The 17,529-nt window shown below is 41.3% G+C and overlaps 6 protein-coding genes across 6 annotated transcripts; 2 read left to right on the forward strand and 4 right to left on the reverse strand.

Moving 5' to 3' along the window:
- Positions 1 to 383: 383 nt before the first annotated feature.
- On the reverse strand, positions 384 to 1,373 carry TGAM01_v208126 (hypothetical protein; the record flags this gene model as incomplete). The annotated part of the gene is made up of 1 exon (XM_018809282.1): positions 384 to 1,373. One exon carries the CDS (start codon positions 1,371 to 1,373, stop codon positions 384 to 386), a length of 990 nt encoding a protein of 329 aa, XP_018657550.1.
- Positions 1,374 to 1,881: 508 nt separating this feature from the next.
- TGAM01_v208127 (NADPH-dependent 1-acyldihydroxyacetone phosphate reductase) lies at positions 1,882 to 2,877 on the forward strand (the record flags this gene model as incomplete). The annotated part of the gene is made up of 3 exons (XM_018809283.1): positions 1,882 to 2,338; positions 2,398 to 2,747; positions 2,857 to 2,877. 3 exons carry the CDS (start codon positions 1,882 to 1,884, stop codon positions 2,875 to 2,877), a joined length of 828 nt encoding a protein of 275 aa, XP_018657551.1.
- Positions 2,878 to 4,299: 1,422 nt separating this feature from the next.
- TGAM01_v208128 (hypothetical protein) lies at positions 4,300 to 4,785 on the reverse strand (the record flags this gene model as incomplete). Its single annotated transcript, XM_018809284.1, has 1 exon — positions 4,300 to 4,785. The coding sequence occupies one exon, from the start codon at positions 4,783 to 4,785 to the stop codon at positions 4,300 to 4,302; it is 486 nt and encodes a 161-aa protein (XP_018657552.1).
- A 1,953-nt stretch (positions 4,786 to 6,738) lies between these two features.
- Positions 6,739 to 10,246, reverse strand: TGAM01_v208129 (hypothetical protein; the record flags this gene model as incomplete). Its single annotated transcript, XM_018809285.2, has 4 exons — positions 6,739 to 7,592; positions 8,584 to 9,455; positions 9,505 to 9,951; positions 10,005 to 10,246. The coding sequence occupies 4 exons, from the start codon at positions 10,244 to 10,246 to the stop codon at positions 6,739 to 6,741; spliced, it is 2,415 nt and encodes an 804-aa protein (XP_018657553.2).
- Positions 10,247 to 11,705: 1,459 nt separating this feature from the next.
- On the forward strand, positions 11,706 to 12,643 carry TGAM01_v208130 (hypothetical protein; the record flags this gene model as incomplete). Its single annotated transcript, XM_018809286.1, has 3 exons — positions 11,706 to 11,822; positions 11,878 to 12,177; positions 12,230 to 12,643. 3 exons carry the CDS (start codon positions 11,706 to 11,708, stop codon positions 12,641 to 12,643), a joined length of 831 nt encoding a protein of 276 aa, XP_018657554.1.
- A 256-nt stretch (positions 12,644 to 12,899) lies between these two features.
- On the reverse strand, positions 12,900 to 13,452 carry TGAM01_v208131 (glutathione S-transferase; the record flags this gene model as incomplete). Its single annotated transcript, XM_024550260.1, has 2 exons — positions 12,900 to 13,318; positions 13,374 to 13,452. The coding sequence occupies 2 exons, from the start codon at positions 13,450 to 13,452 to the stop codon at positions 12,900 to 12,902; spliced, it is 498 nt and encodes a 165-aa protein (XP_024405030.1).
- Positions 13,453 to 17,529: the final 4,077 nt, after the last annotated feature.

Here is a 17,529-nt window from a genome sequence, read left to right on the forward strand (position 1 = left end):
GATTTATTAACGACCATCTCCACACCCTTTCGCGAGTGATGCAATGGATGTGGTTGACGATATATCCCGAGAAATACCACGAAGCACACAAGGAGATGGTGATAACGAGAGGAGGTGGGAAGTCACAGACTTGCCTATAATACGTGGCATTGAAAACGACCAGAATAGGCTTTGCTGAAGACATGGTGGTATATTGTAGCAAAATTCAGTAAGTTGCATCATCATATTCGAGGTTATGAGAATATCAGCGCAGTATATACCATCGTAGATCCTAAACCTCGCTTATAAAATTCTTCTGGTTCCCCATGGCACGTTGCATCTCCTAGTCAATTACAAATGCTTGCGTACTATGTGATGTAGCAGCGCAAAGTTCCCAATGGAGTTTAAGTCCCCTTGGTTCGATTCATGTGCCTCCCATTATGACCAATTGCAATCAGAGCGAGAAAAATATCCCCAGAAAAGTCTGGGCTTTTCATGTCGAGGTTTTGTGCAAATACGTGCAATGAGCTCAACTGCTCCCCAACTTCCTTGCCGAGCTTAGCTCCTGCAGTAGCAATCCATGCCTGAGGCGATTCGGCCAACCATAGACCCAGCCTTCTGTCAAGCGGGAGGGACTCAAAGAAAAGGCAGTTTGAGCAAAATCCATGCTTCAAGCTGAAAAACAACAAAGCCACCGCATGAGACATGAGTATGGTCCTTCGAACGCTTTCACCAAAGAGCCATGTTTGCCATGGAGACAAAGCTGCAGGTAGCTTGGGTTGCGCTTCTAGCAACAAGGCTTGAGTCCATACAGAGAGTAAATCAGTAAACTTTTCAGCATTTGCTTGTTCCAATGCATCCAGGCTGAATAGAGATGATGTTATGTGGATAAGAAGGGCTTGAACCGCAGTGAGAGCTTCTAGTATTGGTGCCGCTTTAATGTCCACTTTAAGTAGACGTTTGAAACCTGGATGGTTGACACCTCCAGTTTGGTTCTCAGCCAATACTGCATAATGATTATAATTGCCATGCATATGTAAACTCGGATGGATGAACAGAGCGGGTTTGCCTTTCCACAAAAGTTCGTGAACTGATTGAACAACGATACGCATTGTATCAAATATAAATGTCTCTTCATGTTTGTAGATTTCTGGGTTACCAGAAGGGAGAGATGCCAATGTTTTAATGACGCAGTAACCGACCTCCACACTATCGAATGTACTGGAAGCGGCTTTAAAGTCTTTTTTCATATCGACTGGCGATGCGCTGAGAGGCTCAAGGTCGTATACACATTGAAGTCCCTTCTTCGAGCAGCGGTCGCACTGCGGAACTTGGATGGTGCACTTGCGTTTAGAGGATGTGCAGTTGCGACATGCTTTCCGAATAGTTGCCATATTGAAGTCGGGCCACAATTCACATGGATTTGAAAGTGAGGTCTCCGAGAAAGGAGGCTGAGACACTGGGGTAAAGAAGTTTTAAGCTGTGGAAGGGTCATTTGTAAATTAAAACTTCGCTAGGCTATTTGAGTTTAGTTCCCGCAGGTATAGTAACAATGTGGAGAGCAACTCCACCTTCTAGACAACAGAGCTGTGTGGTATAGATGGGTGTTTTTATTTGTTTACACTACAATAGGTAGTGACAGAGCAGAAAATAGATGTACCTAGCCGCCAATTCAACTCGAATAAGGCATTTGTATAGCAGACGTGGGATTGGAGCGCCTGTATTGTCTCCACTTTCTGTATCTTTAGTATAGGTTTAGAGTCTCGGGCCAATTACAATGCGCTCTCTGACTTCTATTATTAATTCATCCAACTTTGAGTGATGAAAAAGTCTTATATAGCGACTATTCTCGCCATGTAGTATGCAGACAGAGTTGTAAACCGTCAGCTTATGGTCTTGAAAATGACACCGTCGAATCATTTCCCCAAGTCAGTACTAATTACCGGCTGCTCTGCTGGCGGCCTCGGTGCAGCCCTCGCGTTGGCCTTCCAGAAACATGGGTATATTGTATTTGCAACAGCTCGATCTCCCGGAAAGATCCCTGCTACTCTGACGGATCTTCCAAACGTCCACGCCCTTTCGCTGGACGTAACATCTGACGAATCTGTCTATGCTGCTGCCAAATCTGTTAAGGCAGCACTTAGAGGCAAGGGGCTCAATGTGTTGTTCAATAATAGCGGCATAGGCTACAGTTCAAGTCTACTGGATTTAGACCTAGAGCGAGCTAAGCAACTCTACGAGGTCAATTTGTGGGGAGTCATTCGCACGACACAGGCATTCGCAGATCTTGTAATCGAGGCAAAAGGGGCTATTGTCAACCAGGGTTCGATTTCCGGGGAGAGCTATGAGCCGTTCAATTGTAGGTACAGTCCACCAACTCATAATCCCCATGGCTGTGAACTAACTATGTACGACTAGCAATCTACGGCAGCTCCAAGACGGCATTATCTATTGCAGGAGAGGCATGGAGACTTGAGCTGCAGCCACTAGGCGTGCGAGTTATAACTGTCCAAACGGGTGTTGTTGAATCGGAATTTTTTGCAGATTTGCAGGGCTTCAGTCTTCCCGAGACCTCGTACTATCGCCCCATAGAAGACCAGTTGCGGCGGAGAGCTGAAGGACAGGCTGGATATAAGGCGATGAGGGCAGACCTATACGCCGAGCAAGTAGCAAGGGATGTGGCTAGTGGGAAGAATGGGAAGATTTGGCGGGGAACCATGGCAACTCCTGTCAAATATATAATGTGGTGGCTTCCGACATGGCTAGCTGTAAGTGGCTCAAAGCACTCTCGACCTGTGATATATCACTCCACCATATAAGCTTAACTGCTTTGACATAGCTAACAGGTATACTTCGTATAGGACTATCTTTTAACAGGCCTTAGCCCAGGGCTTGTAGAGTTATACAACAATAGAAAGTAGGTATAGATTGCCATATTAGTTTTTTAATTTTATTTCACAGGAAGTTGTAATAGACGGATGGACATACGCAATGGAGATACTAAGCACTTTTTATTTGTGACACGATGGACGCAAGCATCTGAAGGGAACGAGAGAGTTGTTTCATTAAGTATTTTCCGAGCCTCTTGAGTAGTCTTTGAGTTCAACCCATCAGATTGTCAATGCATATTACATTGAATGGAAGAAACACCCTTTGAACTGCGGAAGGGGACTGACTAAAGTGAGCTTCAGTCTAGCTGAGGAGGCTGTGGAGCATCAAATGATGACTTGGCATACTACGCAGGCTCGTTTCTCAAACCGACTGAGGAACGGTACATGGAACTGAGTGCTGCCGTATACATATACGAATGATTTGCTATAGCTTGAGCCAGCCAACAACGAGGCAGCCAACAATAAATATGAAAGAGGCTTCAGGGTTATTGATTGCAAGTGAGTCCTTCGGAATATTCGGAATATTGCACGAAAGTTCATCTGCATTCAATCGCTCCGTAATATATCGAAATGAAAAGAACACCATGAATTGATCTTGAACCTTGAAAGCATTAGGATTCCTCAAACGCGGGAGAAGGAAAAGACAAGACTAATATCTTCAAGAATACAAAAGCGGAAAGGTCCAAATAGTGATAAACAGTGGCATTAGTGATAAGCTAAGACCTAGACTGGTTTCACACTTTAAAATGCAAATGCTATATTGTTGTAGCATTTCCGGTGAGGCGATCCAGACTTACTTTAGGAACGGGATAATCTATGTTCTCTTTCGCGCTCAAAACAGAGATTTTCGATGCTATGCAAAAATTTCTTGGAAGCGATCTCGGTATGCACTTGATGGCCGCCGATGTGTATATCTCTTGCAGCTTCTTATACATATGTAATATGATCCTGTGTATCGCGGTAGATAGGTTACAATTCGCAGGTTGGTTTTCATCCGCTATGAGTATCTGACCCTTTAATCTGGATAATTAATCTAGGTCAATGTGAGGCGTATACTAATAGGTTCTTAAGCGCATCTCTGAAGACATACTTTGGATTCCTGCTAACATTAGTAAGAAAGTCTTATAACTTTTAATTACATTATTCTTTACTATTTCCACAGGCGTTGTGACCTCTGGCCACATTGAAGTGTACTGCTAAACCTCGCCTTTAGGATCAGTGCTTTGCTAGTTACTTGGAATTGTTATGTACCTGCTATAAAAATATAATGAAGAAGCTGCATTCAATCCAATGCTGCCCTCTGTTTCCCATAAACTTAGTGTTTGTTTTCATTACAAGCAATGCAGGCGTGCTTGGCTACCATCGCCAAATTAGAGATTTTAATACTAGTATCATTATCTAGTTTGCAACTTTGGCTGTTACTACCTATTTAAAATAGCTTTTCACTTGCCCCAGCGTTCTTCCAAGCCTTAGCCATTAGTACTCTTGCCCTTTCAGTCCCTAAGCTATCCAAAAACTCTACAATCCGACAGATCTTTCCCTCTCCATCCACATCCAAAAGAAACATATACTCTCCAACATAATCCCACTCCTTCCCATCGTCGCCTTCTTTCAAACCTTTCACTTCCTCCCTGAAATTTAAAACAGCGCTGGCCCAGATAATAACTTGGCGTTTTGGAAAGTTGACATGGATCTCCTTTGCTGTAACTGGAAAGCCAGTTGCGATTGTATGAAGCTTGATTAAGTGGGCAGCGAAGTCTTCGTTCGTCATAGGCTGCGGTGGGTTTATAGATGATGGAGCGAAGATGTGAGTGCATCTGGCGGCACGGAGGGAGGTGTGAGTATTGGCTTCAAGGTTTGCGAAAGCGTTGATGAATGCTATAGCAGTGTCATAAAGTGCTTCTTCAGTTGCCATGGTTGCTAAGTAAGATCACAATAGTCAATCGAAGGAATGCTTGGATTTGACATTGGGTCGACAGCTACAGATGTAGAAACTTGTACTCTTTATACAGCAGGCTTACTATAGTTTGGTCGGATTATGGAGTTAGCCTTCTTAAACCCTAAACTCCTCTATCGGAGTTAGCGCATAAGATGTAAAGGAGCTGAGCTCACTAATACTTTGTCAAACAGTCAGTAGATTAAGAAGTTGTAGTGTATAGTAGCTTACTACAGGTAGCATGTCCACAACCGGCAGTGAAATAGTCTACTGTATCTGTTTCTTATAGCTTAGGTATGGCTGCGCTTACTGTCGGGCCACGAGACCAAGTAGTCAAGAAACGTACCTTCGAAACAACGCTCGCATCTTGCACCAACGGCATAGCAGCGCGCCAGTTGCTAGTTGCACCAGCTACCATTATTGCACCATCTTAAGAAACCAAGCTTAACGCAACTAATCTCAAGCTGCTCCTCCAGTTTAGTGGCATTTGTGACCGTCTAGTGCTTAACCTCTTGTGGCTGCCTGTCTAATAGCTTGGTTACAGCTTCAAATGGCCTGCAGTCTGTTGGAAGTTACCGTAAATTTTATTACAGCTTATTCTAACACTTGGGATTAAATGTCCAGAAAATTGTATAATGAAGGGAGGGTCTTTGCTGTCGTGTGCAAAAGAGGTAAACTATGGTTAATTTTAGAGTTGGCATAAGCTGTTGCAAAGGAGGCGTACGTCATCATGCACAAGCTCAGAAACAAGAAAAACACATTGAATAGGTAGCGACAAAAAAAGATCGCTCTAATAACACCTACGGAAGATATTCGGTCCAGGTTTAAAACTGATTCTTGGAGCTGAAGTGGTGTGTTGGTGAAACCAGGGTACTATAAGTAGTGCCAGTACTTATTTTCGCAAAAAAAGCAGCCACTTGACCTTTGCCAAGTAACCTGGTTAACATGTATACTACATACACCTTACTACCAGTAGCACAATATAGGCCAATCATTGTGTATGATTCAACACATGTATTTGTGATGAGCCCGGCCATGATTCTACGGATAGCCGCATTAGAATGTTTTCCTGCCCCGCCTCCCACATCTTGGAGGCTCGACTGTGCAACCGCGGGTTTAACTACTCTTTCGGGACAGCAGCTCTGGATAAACTGTCACATTTGTCCTTCTTGACTGCCCGACCCCCAACAACAAGATTAAAGTCACTGTTCTACGCAATTAATTTAGTGCCTACATAAGGACGCCAAGACACCTTATCAAATCTCAGCGTGTCTTGCTTCTGCAGACGAATCTATGTTATTGTCTGCGAAGAACTCAAACTAAGCCCGCTGCAATAGGACGTTGTAGTAGACCATCAAAAGTCGGGTATTATAGCAAAGGGATAGCGACAAGTACCAGAACGCCAAGCTACAAGATCAAAGCATTAAACACAATCAGCCAAACCATGGCGGAGGAGGAACGAATTCAAGAAAAACATAAGAAAAGTGTCGGCTTTTTACTATGGAAGTTTGAAATCCTTTGCTGGGCAGCGTCTGTTTTTTCGTTGGCGTGGTTGTGGCACTGCTACAATTTAAAGGGCGCCCGCTTCCTGAGCTGCGGCTGCATATCACGCCGAGTGCCATTATTGTGCTTCTCGCGACTTTCTGCCAGGCGCTCATGATGGCGTCGGTGAGCACAAGTATTGGTCAACTCAAGTGGGCAAGGGTGCTCCGTACGCGGCCTTTGTTTGAGATGATTGTGTTGGACGTACTTCTTCACTCTCTCTATAGCTTTAGTATTTACAAGAGCGCCTATGGTTGTTTCGGTTTTCAGAGGGTTGCTGGGTTTATGTTCGACATTGATCTTTTCGATGACTAGTTTGACGACCTCTTTATGAATCGATTCGTGGAGAAAGACGCGGGAAGTCGACGAGCATGACTGCCCACACTAAAACTAATTCATGCCTTTGACAATGCCATTAACCAGCTTTGGAATGTTAGAATCTGGATAGGCAACTAGAGCGTTTTTGCCGCCCAGTTCTAAGGTGGTGAGTTTGAGCGTATCAGCGGCGCTGCGAGAGATAGCTCGCCCCACAGGGACGCTGCTAATAAGAGTGACCTTTTTGATAATGGGATGACTTGACAGGACTTCGCCGCTCTCTCGGCCGCCCGCAAGTATATTGATAACACCAGGTGGGAAAAGGTCACTAACAATCTCCATCAGTCGGAAGGCGGATAGCGGTGCCTGCTCCGAGACTTTGATGATAACTGTGTTACCCATTACTAGTGGCGTCACTATCTTAATAGCCATGCCCAAGACGGGATGATTGTACGGGATGATGCGCGCTACCACGCCCAGGGGTTCTTGGATCGTGTAATGGAATATGTCGTCTGTTAAGCGGTTGGTCTCCCCCGTCACAGCCGGAGCCAGGCCGGCAAACAAGTCAAAGTTTATGGCGGAGTACTCGACCTCGGCCCGCATAATGGAAATGGGACTTCCTATGTTCCAAGCATCTAACGCAGCAAGTTCCTCGGCATGATCGCGCACGATCTGTGCTACCTTGCGCATGATTTTGCAGCGTTCCAGCGTTGAGACAGCGCGCCAGCTATTAAAGGCCTTGTCAGCAGCTTCCAAAGCGAGGACAGTGTCTTCTTTTCCGGCAAATGCGACTTTGGTGATTGCCCTGCCATTTATGGGGCTTATAATCTCTTGATAAAAGCTATCCATGGGCTTGTGGAACAAACGGTTTATGTACAGCCCCAGGTATTTGGGCAGATATTGCGGAGCACTGTTCTCATTGATATATGCTATAGTTTAGGTGATAGTGACTTAGAAAATTAGGATAATTCCAGTTAAGAGTATATAACAAAGCAGTTGTAACTTCCCAAGTTTCAGACACCGCGGCCAGTACACAGTAAGTATTTGTGCTAACCATGCCTCTGTCGGAAACAATTTAAAGAAATCGAACTTTACCGGCAGGACTAATCCAATGCAGGACCAATACAGTATCGATTCTCACGCGCCGAACTAGTTAGCACGGTTAATCTTAAAGCAAGTTCTAGGCTAAGAAAAGGCTTGAAGACAGCCACACTGACTACCTTAGATTCGTCCGTATCTTTACCTGGCTAGTAGGCTTGTGGTTATGGGCCGATGACTTGTTTGAGCATTTTGGAGCTTGAAGCTTCTCTACGGACGCAGCTAATTGAGTGCGAGGGATAGCCCGAGCCGATTCGGCTTCGGCATGTCGGTTTCGGTCACCTCGATATATTATCCTATTGGTCAAGGAGTCGATCTGCTTCTAACTTAACGAGCATGTTTCTGTTGTAACTAGATAATTTGACAGAATCTTGGAGAGTCTTAAGAAGGATGATGGTGAATGTATTTTGGTTGTTTAAAGTTGGATAATATTGATAGACATTGTTAATTTTTACATTGTTGAAGGACATAACTCCCATTCTTCACTGTTCCTTATTCCGGCGCCTTGGCAGTTGAACACAATAGAAATGGATTCTGCTCCTGCAGAGGCACTTGAAATTAGTTGGCATTGGGCCTTGGCGTATTTGATTGGGCCGGGATTGCTCCTTATAGGAATTGTAAGTGTTTGGTGGAGAAACGCTTTTCTCCATCGGGGACCTCTTAGTTGTTGATAGCTAGCAAGCTGACCCGATGGCAGTATAGGTATCTAGCGCAAGGCGGATAGAACTTTATTTAGCTCAGTCCTTTAGCATCCATCCCCAACAATAAAACGCCATGTTACATCCTGCCATCCCGGCCGTTTCCTAACCCTTGCTAGCATACCCTGTTGGTCCTCTTGCAGAGGCTTCGCAACTGCCTCGGAAAGATTGTTGTTCAGTCGAGGCACAGAAAGTCTGTCGCCCTCCGGCGTCTCAATGTCGAATCCCAGCACGAGAGCGGCCACGGTACCTAGGATCTCTGCGTAGGCGAAGTGACGCCCGGGGCACAGGTGCTTCCCGCCGCCGAAGGGGTTGGCTGCCCGTCTTTTCAACCTCTCCTGCTCACGAGACAGGTTCATGAATCGGCGCGGCTCAAATAGGTGTGAGTCTTTGCCCCACGTCTCCTCGGCAAAGTTAAGGGTCATAGAAGGCATGAGAACAGAGACATCCTTCCTGAGCAGGTATTTCCGGGGCTCCCCGCCGTCCTTGGGAGTGTAGTTGAGCATTACGTCGTTCAGGATAGTTCGAGTGTTCATCTGCCGGTTCGTAAGTCGCATGACCTCTCGGTAGACTGAGTTCAGTAGAGGGCAGGCAGTTGAGAAGGTGCTGACATCGAGAGTGAACTCGCGGGTCTTCCCATCCTCGCCCCTCGCTTCACTGACGACTTTCGACAGCTCCTCTTGCAAGTCTGCTACCAAGCGCGGATCCCGGAATATGTAGACGACCATCCAGAACATGGTAGGGATTGCATTGGTGACCGCAACGAAGAGTAGGCCCACTTCATGGTCAGCAACGTCATCAATGGGCAAGCCCCATCTCCGGTTCGTCGTTGCCCTTTGCTTAACCACCATCGAGACATCCGAATTCTCGTCGGATCCGTTCCTGAAGTACTTCCGAAGAGACTCCTGGAGCCGGCGCCGTGCCATGTATCCCTTCCTTACGAGAATCGAGGGGAACGGGGTCAAGAGCAGTTGTTGTTGAGCCGTCTCGTACTCCCTAAGCATTCACTTTAGTCCTGTTCGAGAATCTTTGGAAATTTTATTACCATAGGTCATCATGCAATGATGGGTTGTTAATTAGTGGGTTATCGAGCCCAAAGAGCGCTTTTGTTGTGGCTATGGTAAAAGTCTCTCTTAGCCAAAGATAGAGCGTTTTGGTCTCGAAACTGGCATCCACCTGATTGAGTACACCGAATAGGCTCTCCAACACGCATACGTTCATCTTATAGAGTGCCGGACCTGGTGCCAACAAATCGTAGGGTTTGTGCTGGTCCTGCAACCAGGTAACAGAACCGTCGGTCGGAACATGTCGCATTACGTGGGCGAGATTCGGGCCAAAGCCGACCATTTTCTCCGCAAAGGCGATCTGGAGGGGATCCATGCTGAAGGCCTTATTTCGGTGGACAGCCTGTAGAAGTTGGGGCGAGGAAACGATGTACATCTTGCTGGCTCCCAGCGGGAGGGTGTAGATGGGCAAATCTGGGCGGGTCAAGCTGAAACATCCATTAGAGAGATAATACGGGAACGAGAATTCATGGTAGCTCACCCCAGGTTTCCGATATACTCGATTTTCCCGAACACCAGTCCGATTACATGGCCAATGAACGGAATCCGTGGTTTTAGGAGAGGAGGCTCATGAGGGTGCAAAGGAAGGGCTAGCTTGGATAAGAGGAAAAAGCACAGCGCCACCACGCCGACAACAGCAGCTATAGCATATTTACTAGCCAGAAAGTGATCCATTCTATTCAGCAAACTATCCTTCTCTAAAATCGATTGCGTCGCCAGCATGAAGGGGTAGCAGTCGATGGGCCGCCGGAGCAGGATAGGGATTATTAATAATCCCCTACATTTGGGCGGCCCGAGTAAGCCACTCAGCTTTGCGAAACTCAGTAACACCATCGCCTATTGTGGAGACTGATGGAAATTTACCTATTACAGCGTTATCAGAACCGAGATAGGCTAATCACCGGAACTCGCTAAAGACTAAGGCAGCGAAGGCCAATGATGCTTAGGGTTTGTTAGCGTTGGTTTGCTGGAGCTGCCTAGCTTGGAGGTTTCGGAGTGTGGCTGGGCTTGGAAGGTGAAGGTATGCGTATCCTAGGGCTGTTGACGACAATCCACGATGGTACGCTCTATTATCAACGCAACAAGGGACTTGCCTCCTCAGATGCCGAATCGCAGTTCCATGAACCAAGACTGCTTCCTCAAATTCAAAGAATAGCGGGCGGTACGTTTGAGTATGGTGATGGAAACGGCCGTGTTAATTACGTTTTGCGAGACAACACAGGTAGTCTTGAAGGCTACTTTAAACGACTGGATACGGACACATGGACCAGCTTCCCCACTTTTGCCGAGACTTTTGGCGGGTATATCTAGCGGGACACTCAAGGTATCGACTTAACTAGCGATGGTCAAGCCCATACTCTGACTGTTGTGGGCGACTCACAAGCGCTGGCGTGGCAACAAAACCTGTGCAAGAAGGGCGTCACCGGATTTAAGCGCATCTATGAGGCACACTCTAAACGTCGTCCAAACTTGACACAAACGCCTGACTTTCAGTCTTATGTTGCCAAGATTACAGGCAGTGGACTGTCAGACCTAGTCCAGATCTCAGCGACATCCGTAGGTACTGGATGAGTTTGGGATACGGCAAGTTTAGCGCTATTGTTGCGATGGGCAAATCCCTAACACTTTCGATAAGGGATGATTTTAATCAGGCTCGAGTTTGACTCATACGTGTAGATAGCAGCGGCACGACCGACCTTCTTTACATTCTTTCCGCTAGCGGAGCAAATCTCTACTGCAACTTTGATGGCCACTCGTGTAGTGTTACGATCTTTATCACACAACTCCCTATAACAGCCCCACCATCCTCCGTCTTTACTCTCAATGTCCTCGGAAAGGGACTGGATGCCTTTGCTAGGCCGATACCTTGAGTGACAATAAGTTCAAATATCTTGATCTCATGAGGAGTAAGAAGCCATACCTTTTGCGGTCTTACAGCAATGGCTTGGGCGCAACCAAATCTGTAACATACGCTCTATCCACATAATTATATGTTGAAGATGAGATTAGGGGGCCACTATGGTCGATAAACTTCCCGTTTCCAGTGCAGTGTACATCTAAGGTAGAAGCCAAGGACGCTATAACAGGGAATCAAGAGTTACTGAGTATAGTTATCACAATGGTCGCTTTCATGAAGTCAAGAAACAGTTCGTTGGATTCGAGATGGTCTAAAAATTTCATCATGAGAAGCTCTATCGGAGAGAACGAAGTCTATGAGCCTCCAGTTATGTACACTGAATCTTGGTTCAGAGTTGGACTGAGCCATGAAATTCGTGAGACTCTTTTTTTTGAGCAAAGCGTATGTATCATTCAGATTGCAGGGCCCTGGCAGCGACCCTGCAGAATGCTTGCAGGCTCTGAAGGGAGTCAGCCTGCGGTCTGAGACTTACAGCCAGGACGGAACAGATAAGGCTGGTCTGCCTTTTATGATCTCGCAGCTGTCATACGATGTTGAACTGGTCCAGCCACGAGGGTCCAACAAGCATTCTGTGGCCCAGATGAACACACGAGAGAAACTTTCCATCGAGAATGAAAGAAACATGCAAGACCCACGAACCACGCATGGAATCATTCTTAAAACCAATTCATACGACGACGTGGAAGAGAGCCTGCAAATTGTTTGTCCTCGTACCGAGCAGGCTGCATTCGATGACGTAAACAATAACCAAAAGGCTGGAAATATAACACTCACTCACTCAGAATTAGTACGCCCGCGAAGTCACAGAACAATACAACTTTCGCAAACCGCTGGCGTGGAAGCAGCAAGAGCATGAGATCCTCAGCTTATCGTTCGCTGGGATTCTGAGCGTTGACGCAGCTCGCGAATACGACTTTGACGGGCTACCCAAGAGGAAGTGTGCGACGACATGGAAGGCTATATGCAGTGAAAACAGAGCCTTTTACGAAGACTCTTTTCTCCTGAACAGGCTCGCCGAGGCATTTTTGATTTTGGATCACACATATGCTCTTGCCTTCACACCCAAGATTTTGGACAAAATCGAACTGGGTCTACGCAGTTATAAAGTTTCAGGTTCAGTTGATGTTTTGAAGACAGGCAAGTATGTCAAGTTGAAAGACAGAGATGGGTGGTGGTGTTGCGATGTCAGTCGCTGTGGGTGATTCTCCGCCAACGTCGTTTCCCGAACCGTGACCACGTCTTCCAGCAGCTTGACCGCCTCTTTTACCTGACCATGGCTAAGATGCGTTAGAGCCCTTTTTTAATTGAATTTGGAGCTGGAATAATGATATATAATTCTTAAGTAGGCGCTTGGCTTTTTTTTTTTTTTTTTTTTTTTTTTTTTATTTATTCAAAAGGGAAGCGAGAAATAGTTGATAATATGCTGTTTGGCATATCTTAGTATAAAGATTAAACTCTCTAGAGTTGAGGAATAACCCTAATGTTTCGCCTTGGAAAGTGAAGATGAAGTTCATCGCCTTTAGGGGTAAAAGAGCTGATAATAACTTCCTGGGAAGATAGCCCAAGTAATTTACCACTGTTGAAATGCTTAATAGCCGAAGAAATATTATTGGTACGCCATACTTTTACTGGTTGCCTAATGGAAAGCTCGGTACTGTCTGCTGTTAAGTTACTGCTGTGCTCCAGAAATCCGGCTTGTTGAATGATCTGAGCAGCCTCTTTCCCGCTTAGTGTAGGAGTTGCGGCTCCATGCGTTCCTTGAGTAGCATCCTGATATCTTGCTAAGTATAACATAACATGTGGGAATTGATCTGAGTTGAAGATAGCTTCCGGTAGCGAGCCAGGCACGTTTGCAATATAAGTAGGAATAAAGGCAGCTGTAGAAAATATCTCATTGGTGCCCGTCCTTATTGAAGTTTTGTGGGTACTTACTGTGAATATCGCCTAAACTGATTGAATTTGTCCCTAAGATCCACTTACGGCTATCGCTTAGGAGATTTTTGAGTAGCATGTAGTTGTTCCTTATTTGTGCGAGACTATCTGGGCGGCGTTGAGCGCGGGCTTCTGTGCTAAAGTCTAGACCCTAAAGTTCTAGATGATCTTGGATAAGTCTTTTACTGAATAGGGGAAGATCCACTGGAAATGTCGCAATAGCATCTGGTAAAATAGAGTTTTCGGCCTAGTCTTAGAGAAGACTCTGAATAGCCTGCTGCGCTAGATCAACAGCCCCGAGAGGGGTACTAGGAAACAAATCCTTAATTTTATTAATAATAAGTCGCGAGTCGAAAAATAAATCCCTGCTAATGGCTAAAAAGGGAATCCGCCGATAGCGTATGCCGAGAAGCTTAACATTAGGTCGTGGCCACATTATAGGTTGATGACACTCGCTGAAAGAGATGTCTCTTAGTTTTAGATATGTAGTGACCTTTCCGCCCCAGGGAGATCCGGGAAAGGTGTAAAGGATAATGCGGGGCATGTCGGTTGCCATGTTTTAGGGCTGGTTTGAATGAGTGTATATACAATAACAGATAAGTAGTGCCAATGTTTTTCAATTTATAGCTGGTAATGTATATTAAATGCGGGTTCTTCGTTGCGCCCGAATGCCTCGGAGCCGGCCTTAAACATTGCTCCGTGCCCAATAAATTTATGAAACTAGTTTGTAAATTCGATCTATAGTGTATACTTGCATTCAGGTCACACGGCCCAGAGCAAGCCGCCCCATCTATCACTTCTGCCCTTCGATGCGACCATACACTAACTCTTTAGTACAGTTAACAACTTCGGCCTTCTCTACTGTAGCCAGGGCAAGCTTAAAGAGGCAGAGGAGATGTATGGAGGAAGATTCCTTGCTGTAGTCTTGGGTTATATGGCGCTTACGGTGTTAATAGTATTGTGTAATTGCAATTGAGCTAGGGAAATTAGTGGCTTTTATATATTGTTGAAAGAGAAAATGAAGTATTTTGAGATAATAAGATTAGCTATTAACTAGATTCTTTAATTACTGTATATACTATCTCTTTTTAAAATTATCCAGTAGTTTTAAAGAGTTGTCTAGGATACCTTTTCTTTTTATTAGGCAGCTAGAATAAAATGGCCAACAGCAACTGGATTATACTATCTCTGGTGTCCTATTATTTAGTGGCTCTTTTTATATTAATTGCTAGTAAAGTAGAATTTTAGTGGCAAGGTATCACGACCCAACTCTTATGGTCGCACCAACAGGCCTACAGGGTAGACGGGGCCGGATTAACTTAGGACCGGCTAACTAATTAAAAAAGAATTAAGGAAACTTCTCTTAATCCCTTATTGGATTAATAAAATAAATATTAATCTATCCATAGATTAACTTATAATTTATTAATTTAGTCTAGGCAACTGGATATATAAGTTCACTTCACTACGCTTATTTAAATAACTTAAATAGCTAGTTATTAACACAAAATTAAAATTATAACACACTTTACACTACTTACTATTTAGTAATATTTATTATTATTATTTATATTACCTAAAGATCTCCTAATTACTCCGCTAATATAAACCTAGAATTAAACTTTAGGTTTATCCCTTAGGAAGCCCTTATATTACTAACTATTTAGTATATAGTTTATTATATATTAATAACTCTTATTTAAATAGTTATTAAACCTATAGGCAATATTAATAAAATAAGTCACATAAACTTTTAAAACCTAGTTAATAAAATAAATTACTTTAATAAGGAAGAATAAGCACCCTAGTTTAATAATTTAAACTATTTAGTTAATTAACTTATAGCCCTAGAAGCAATAGTCTAAGGAATAGTAACTTAGCGCACTAAAGACTAATAAACTATTACTAACCTTTAAAGAGAAATTATATAACTCTAAACTTAATAAAATAATCCATTAATTATATAATTACTTATAATACTAGGAGTATTACCTATAGTAGCTCTAATATTACACTTAGGAGGTAACCTAAAACTTAAACTTAAGAAGACCCTAAGGGTAAAATAACTTAATAAGTTTAATGGAGATACCGCTAAACTTTATAAATTTTAATATAATTTATATATATACTTTAAATACTATTACTTAATTACTTTCTTAGTAAATAAAATTAAATAAAGAATTTATTTTATAGGAACTTAAATAAAAGATACTGCTGTAAATTAGTTTACCTTAATCCTTAAGGATAAATAAAAACCTTATAATTAGCGAATATAACTTATTAAAAATATATTCACTAACTATAAGGAGTTTAAAAAATAATTAAAAAAATCCTTTAGAATTACTAATAAAGCCTAAGAAGCTAAAAAAAAGCTTAAGGACCTTAAGTAAAAGGGCCTATATTATAAACATACTTTAACCTTTATTTAATTACTTACTAAAGTTAATTAAACTAAGGAATTAAAAAAGGAAATATATTATTATAGCCTAAAGCTAAAAGTTAAAGATAAAATCTATAAAATAGATTAATAGGCTATTAGCTTTACTAATCTTATATAAGAAGTAATTAAAATTAATAACTACTAGTAAAAAAGAAAGTAAAAAAGGAAGGTAAAGAAGACTAGGAACCCAGTTAAATATTACCCTTAGCCTAACTAAGGAAAGAAATAAAATAACTATATTATAAAAGATAATAGTACTTAACCTAGAAAAATAAATATTAATAATATTAATAAAAGGAAGTTTAAAGGCACCTATAACTCTTATAGTAAATTAGGCTATAAGAAAGCAGACTGCTGTTTTAAGATAACTTACGGATTCTATAGTAAAAAGGGCTATAATAAAGCTTACTGCTATACTAAGAAAAATATAAAGAAATCTAAGACCACTAAAGATAAGGCTTAAATAAATACTATTATAGAAGTACCTTATAATTACCTTAGCTAAATAGCTTATTATAATAATTTATATCTTATATATAAAAGTAATAAGGAAGGGTTTAAATATTACTTAAAGAAGCTATAAGCTAGAAAGTCTTATAAAACTATATAAATTAATACCCTTAATTTTTATAAAAAGAAATATAAGAACTATAGCTCTATAGAACCTTATTCTATTTACACACTTTATAAATACTTATCTTATAGCTTATAAAACATTAATTACATATATGAAAATAATAAATTAAAGGAATAGGAACTCTTAAATAATAAAGTTAGTAAAAATAAAATTATCTATAATAAAAGTAAAAGAATTTATAAATGTAATTTCTATATAATTAATAGGAAATACTAATAGTAAATTAATACCCTTTTAAATATATACCCTTTTATAAAATATAAGAAAGCCTTAGACCTAGAATTAGTTACTTTTAAAGATATATATAATAGTAATAATTTTAATAATAATAAATGTTATTAGTATAGCGCTTTAGAGCCTTAATATAATATAATATACTTAAAATATATAGGAGAATATAAATGCTTACTATATATATTAAAAAAAGAAAATTATAAATATATAGGATATATATATTATAAAAGTATAAAAATATTATATTTATATAATAAAGAAATGCGTAAATAAAGGAAATATTAATGTAAAGTCTATAAATTAATAAACCTTAACTATAACTATAATAAATACTATACCTATAGATTCTATAACCTTAAATATAATTATATATATATTTTAAGGGAATAAGTAAAAAAATAAGAAAGATAAGAGGAAAGATAATAATACTTTAATAAAAACCTACCTTATAAGATAACCCTAGAAGAGGCTTAGGAATAAATTAAATTTATTAAAATTAATATTAAAGGAGTATATAATTAAGTCCTTATTTAAGACCTCCTTAATACTTTAAATAAAAACTATAAAATATATAATTAAAAATAGTATAATAATATCTATTGCTAGATATATATTTTTAATAAATTAAAAAACTAGCATAAATATTAACTAAAGTAAGTTAAGTATAAAGAATATATAATAGGCTATTTTTTAAATTATATAGTAATATATTATAGTATATATAAAAAAAAGAAAAGTTAATTTTATTAAATTACTTAAAAACTAATATAAAAAGGTTATAATTTTAAGAATTATTTAAACTAAAAATAAGGTAATAAAACCTTAATTAAGAGATACTACTATTT

Source organism: Trichoderma gamsii (genome assembly GCF_001481775.2).
Source record: "Trichoderma gamsii strain T6085 chromosome Unknown Scaffold_32.2, whole genome shotgun sequence".
NCBI classification, from domain to species: Eukaryota; Fungi; Ascomycota; class Sordariomycetes; order Hypocreales; family Hypocreaceae; genus Trichoderma; species Trichoderma gamsii.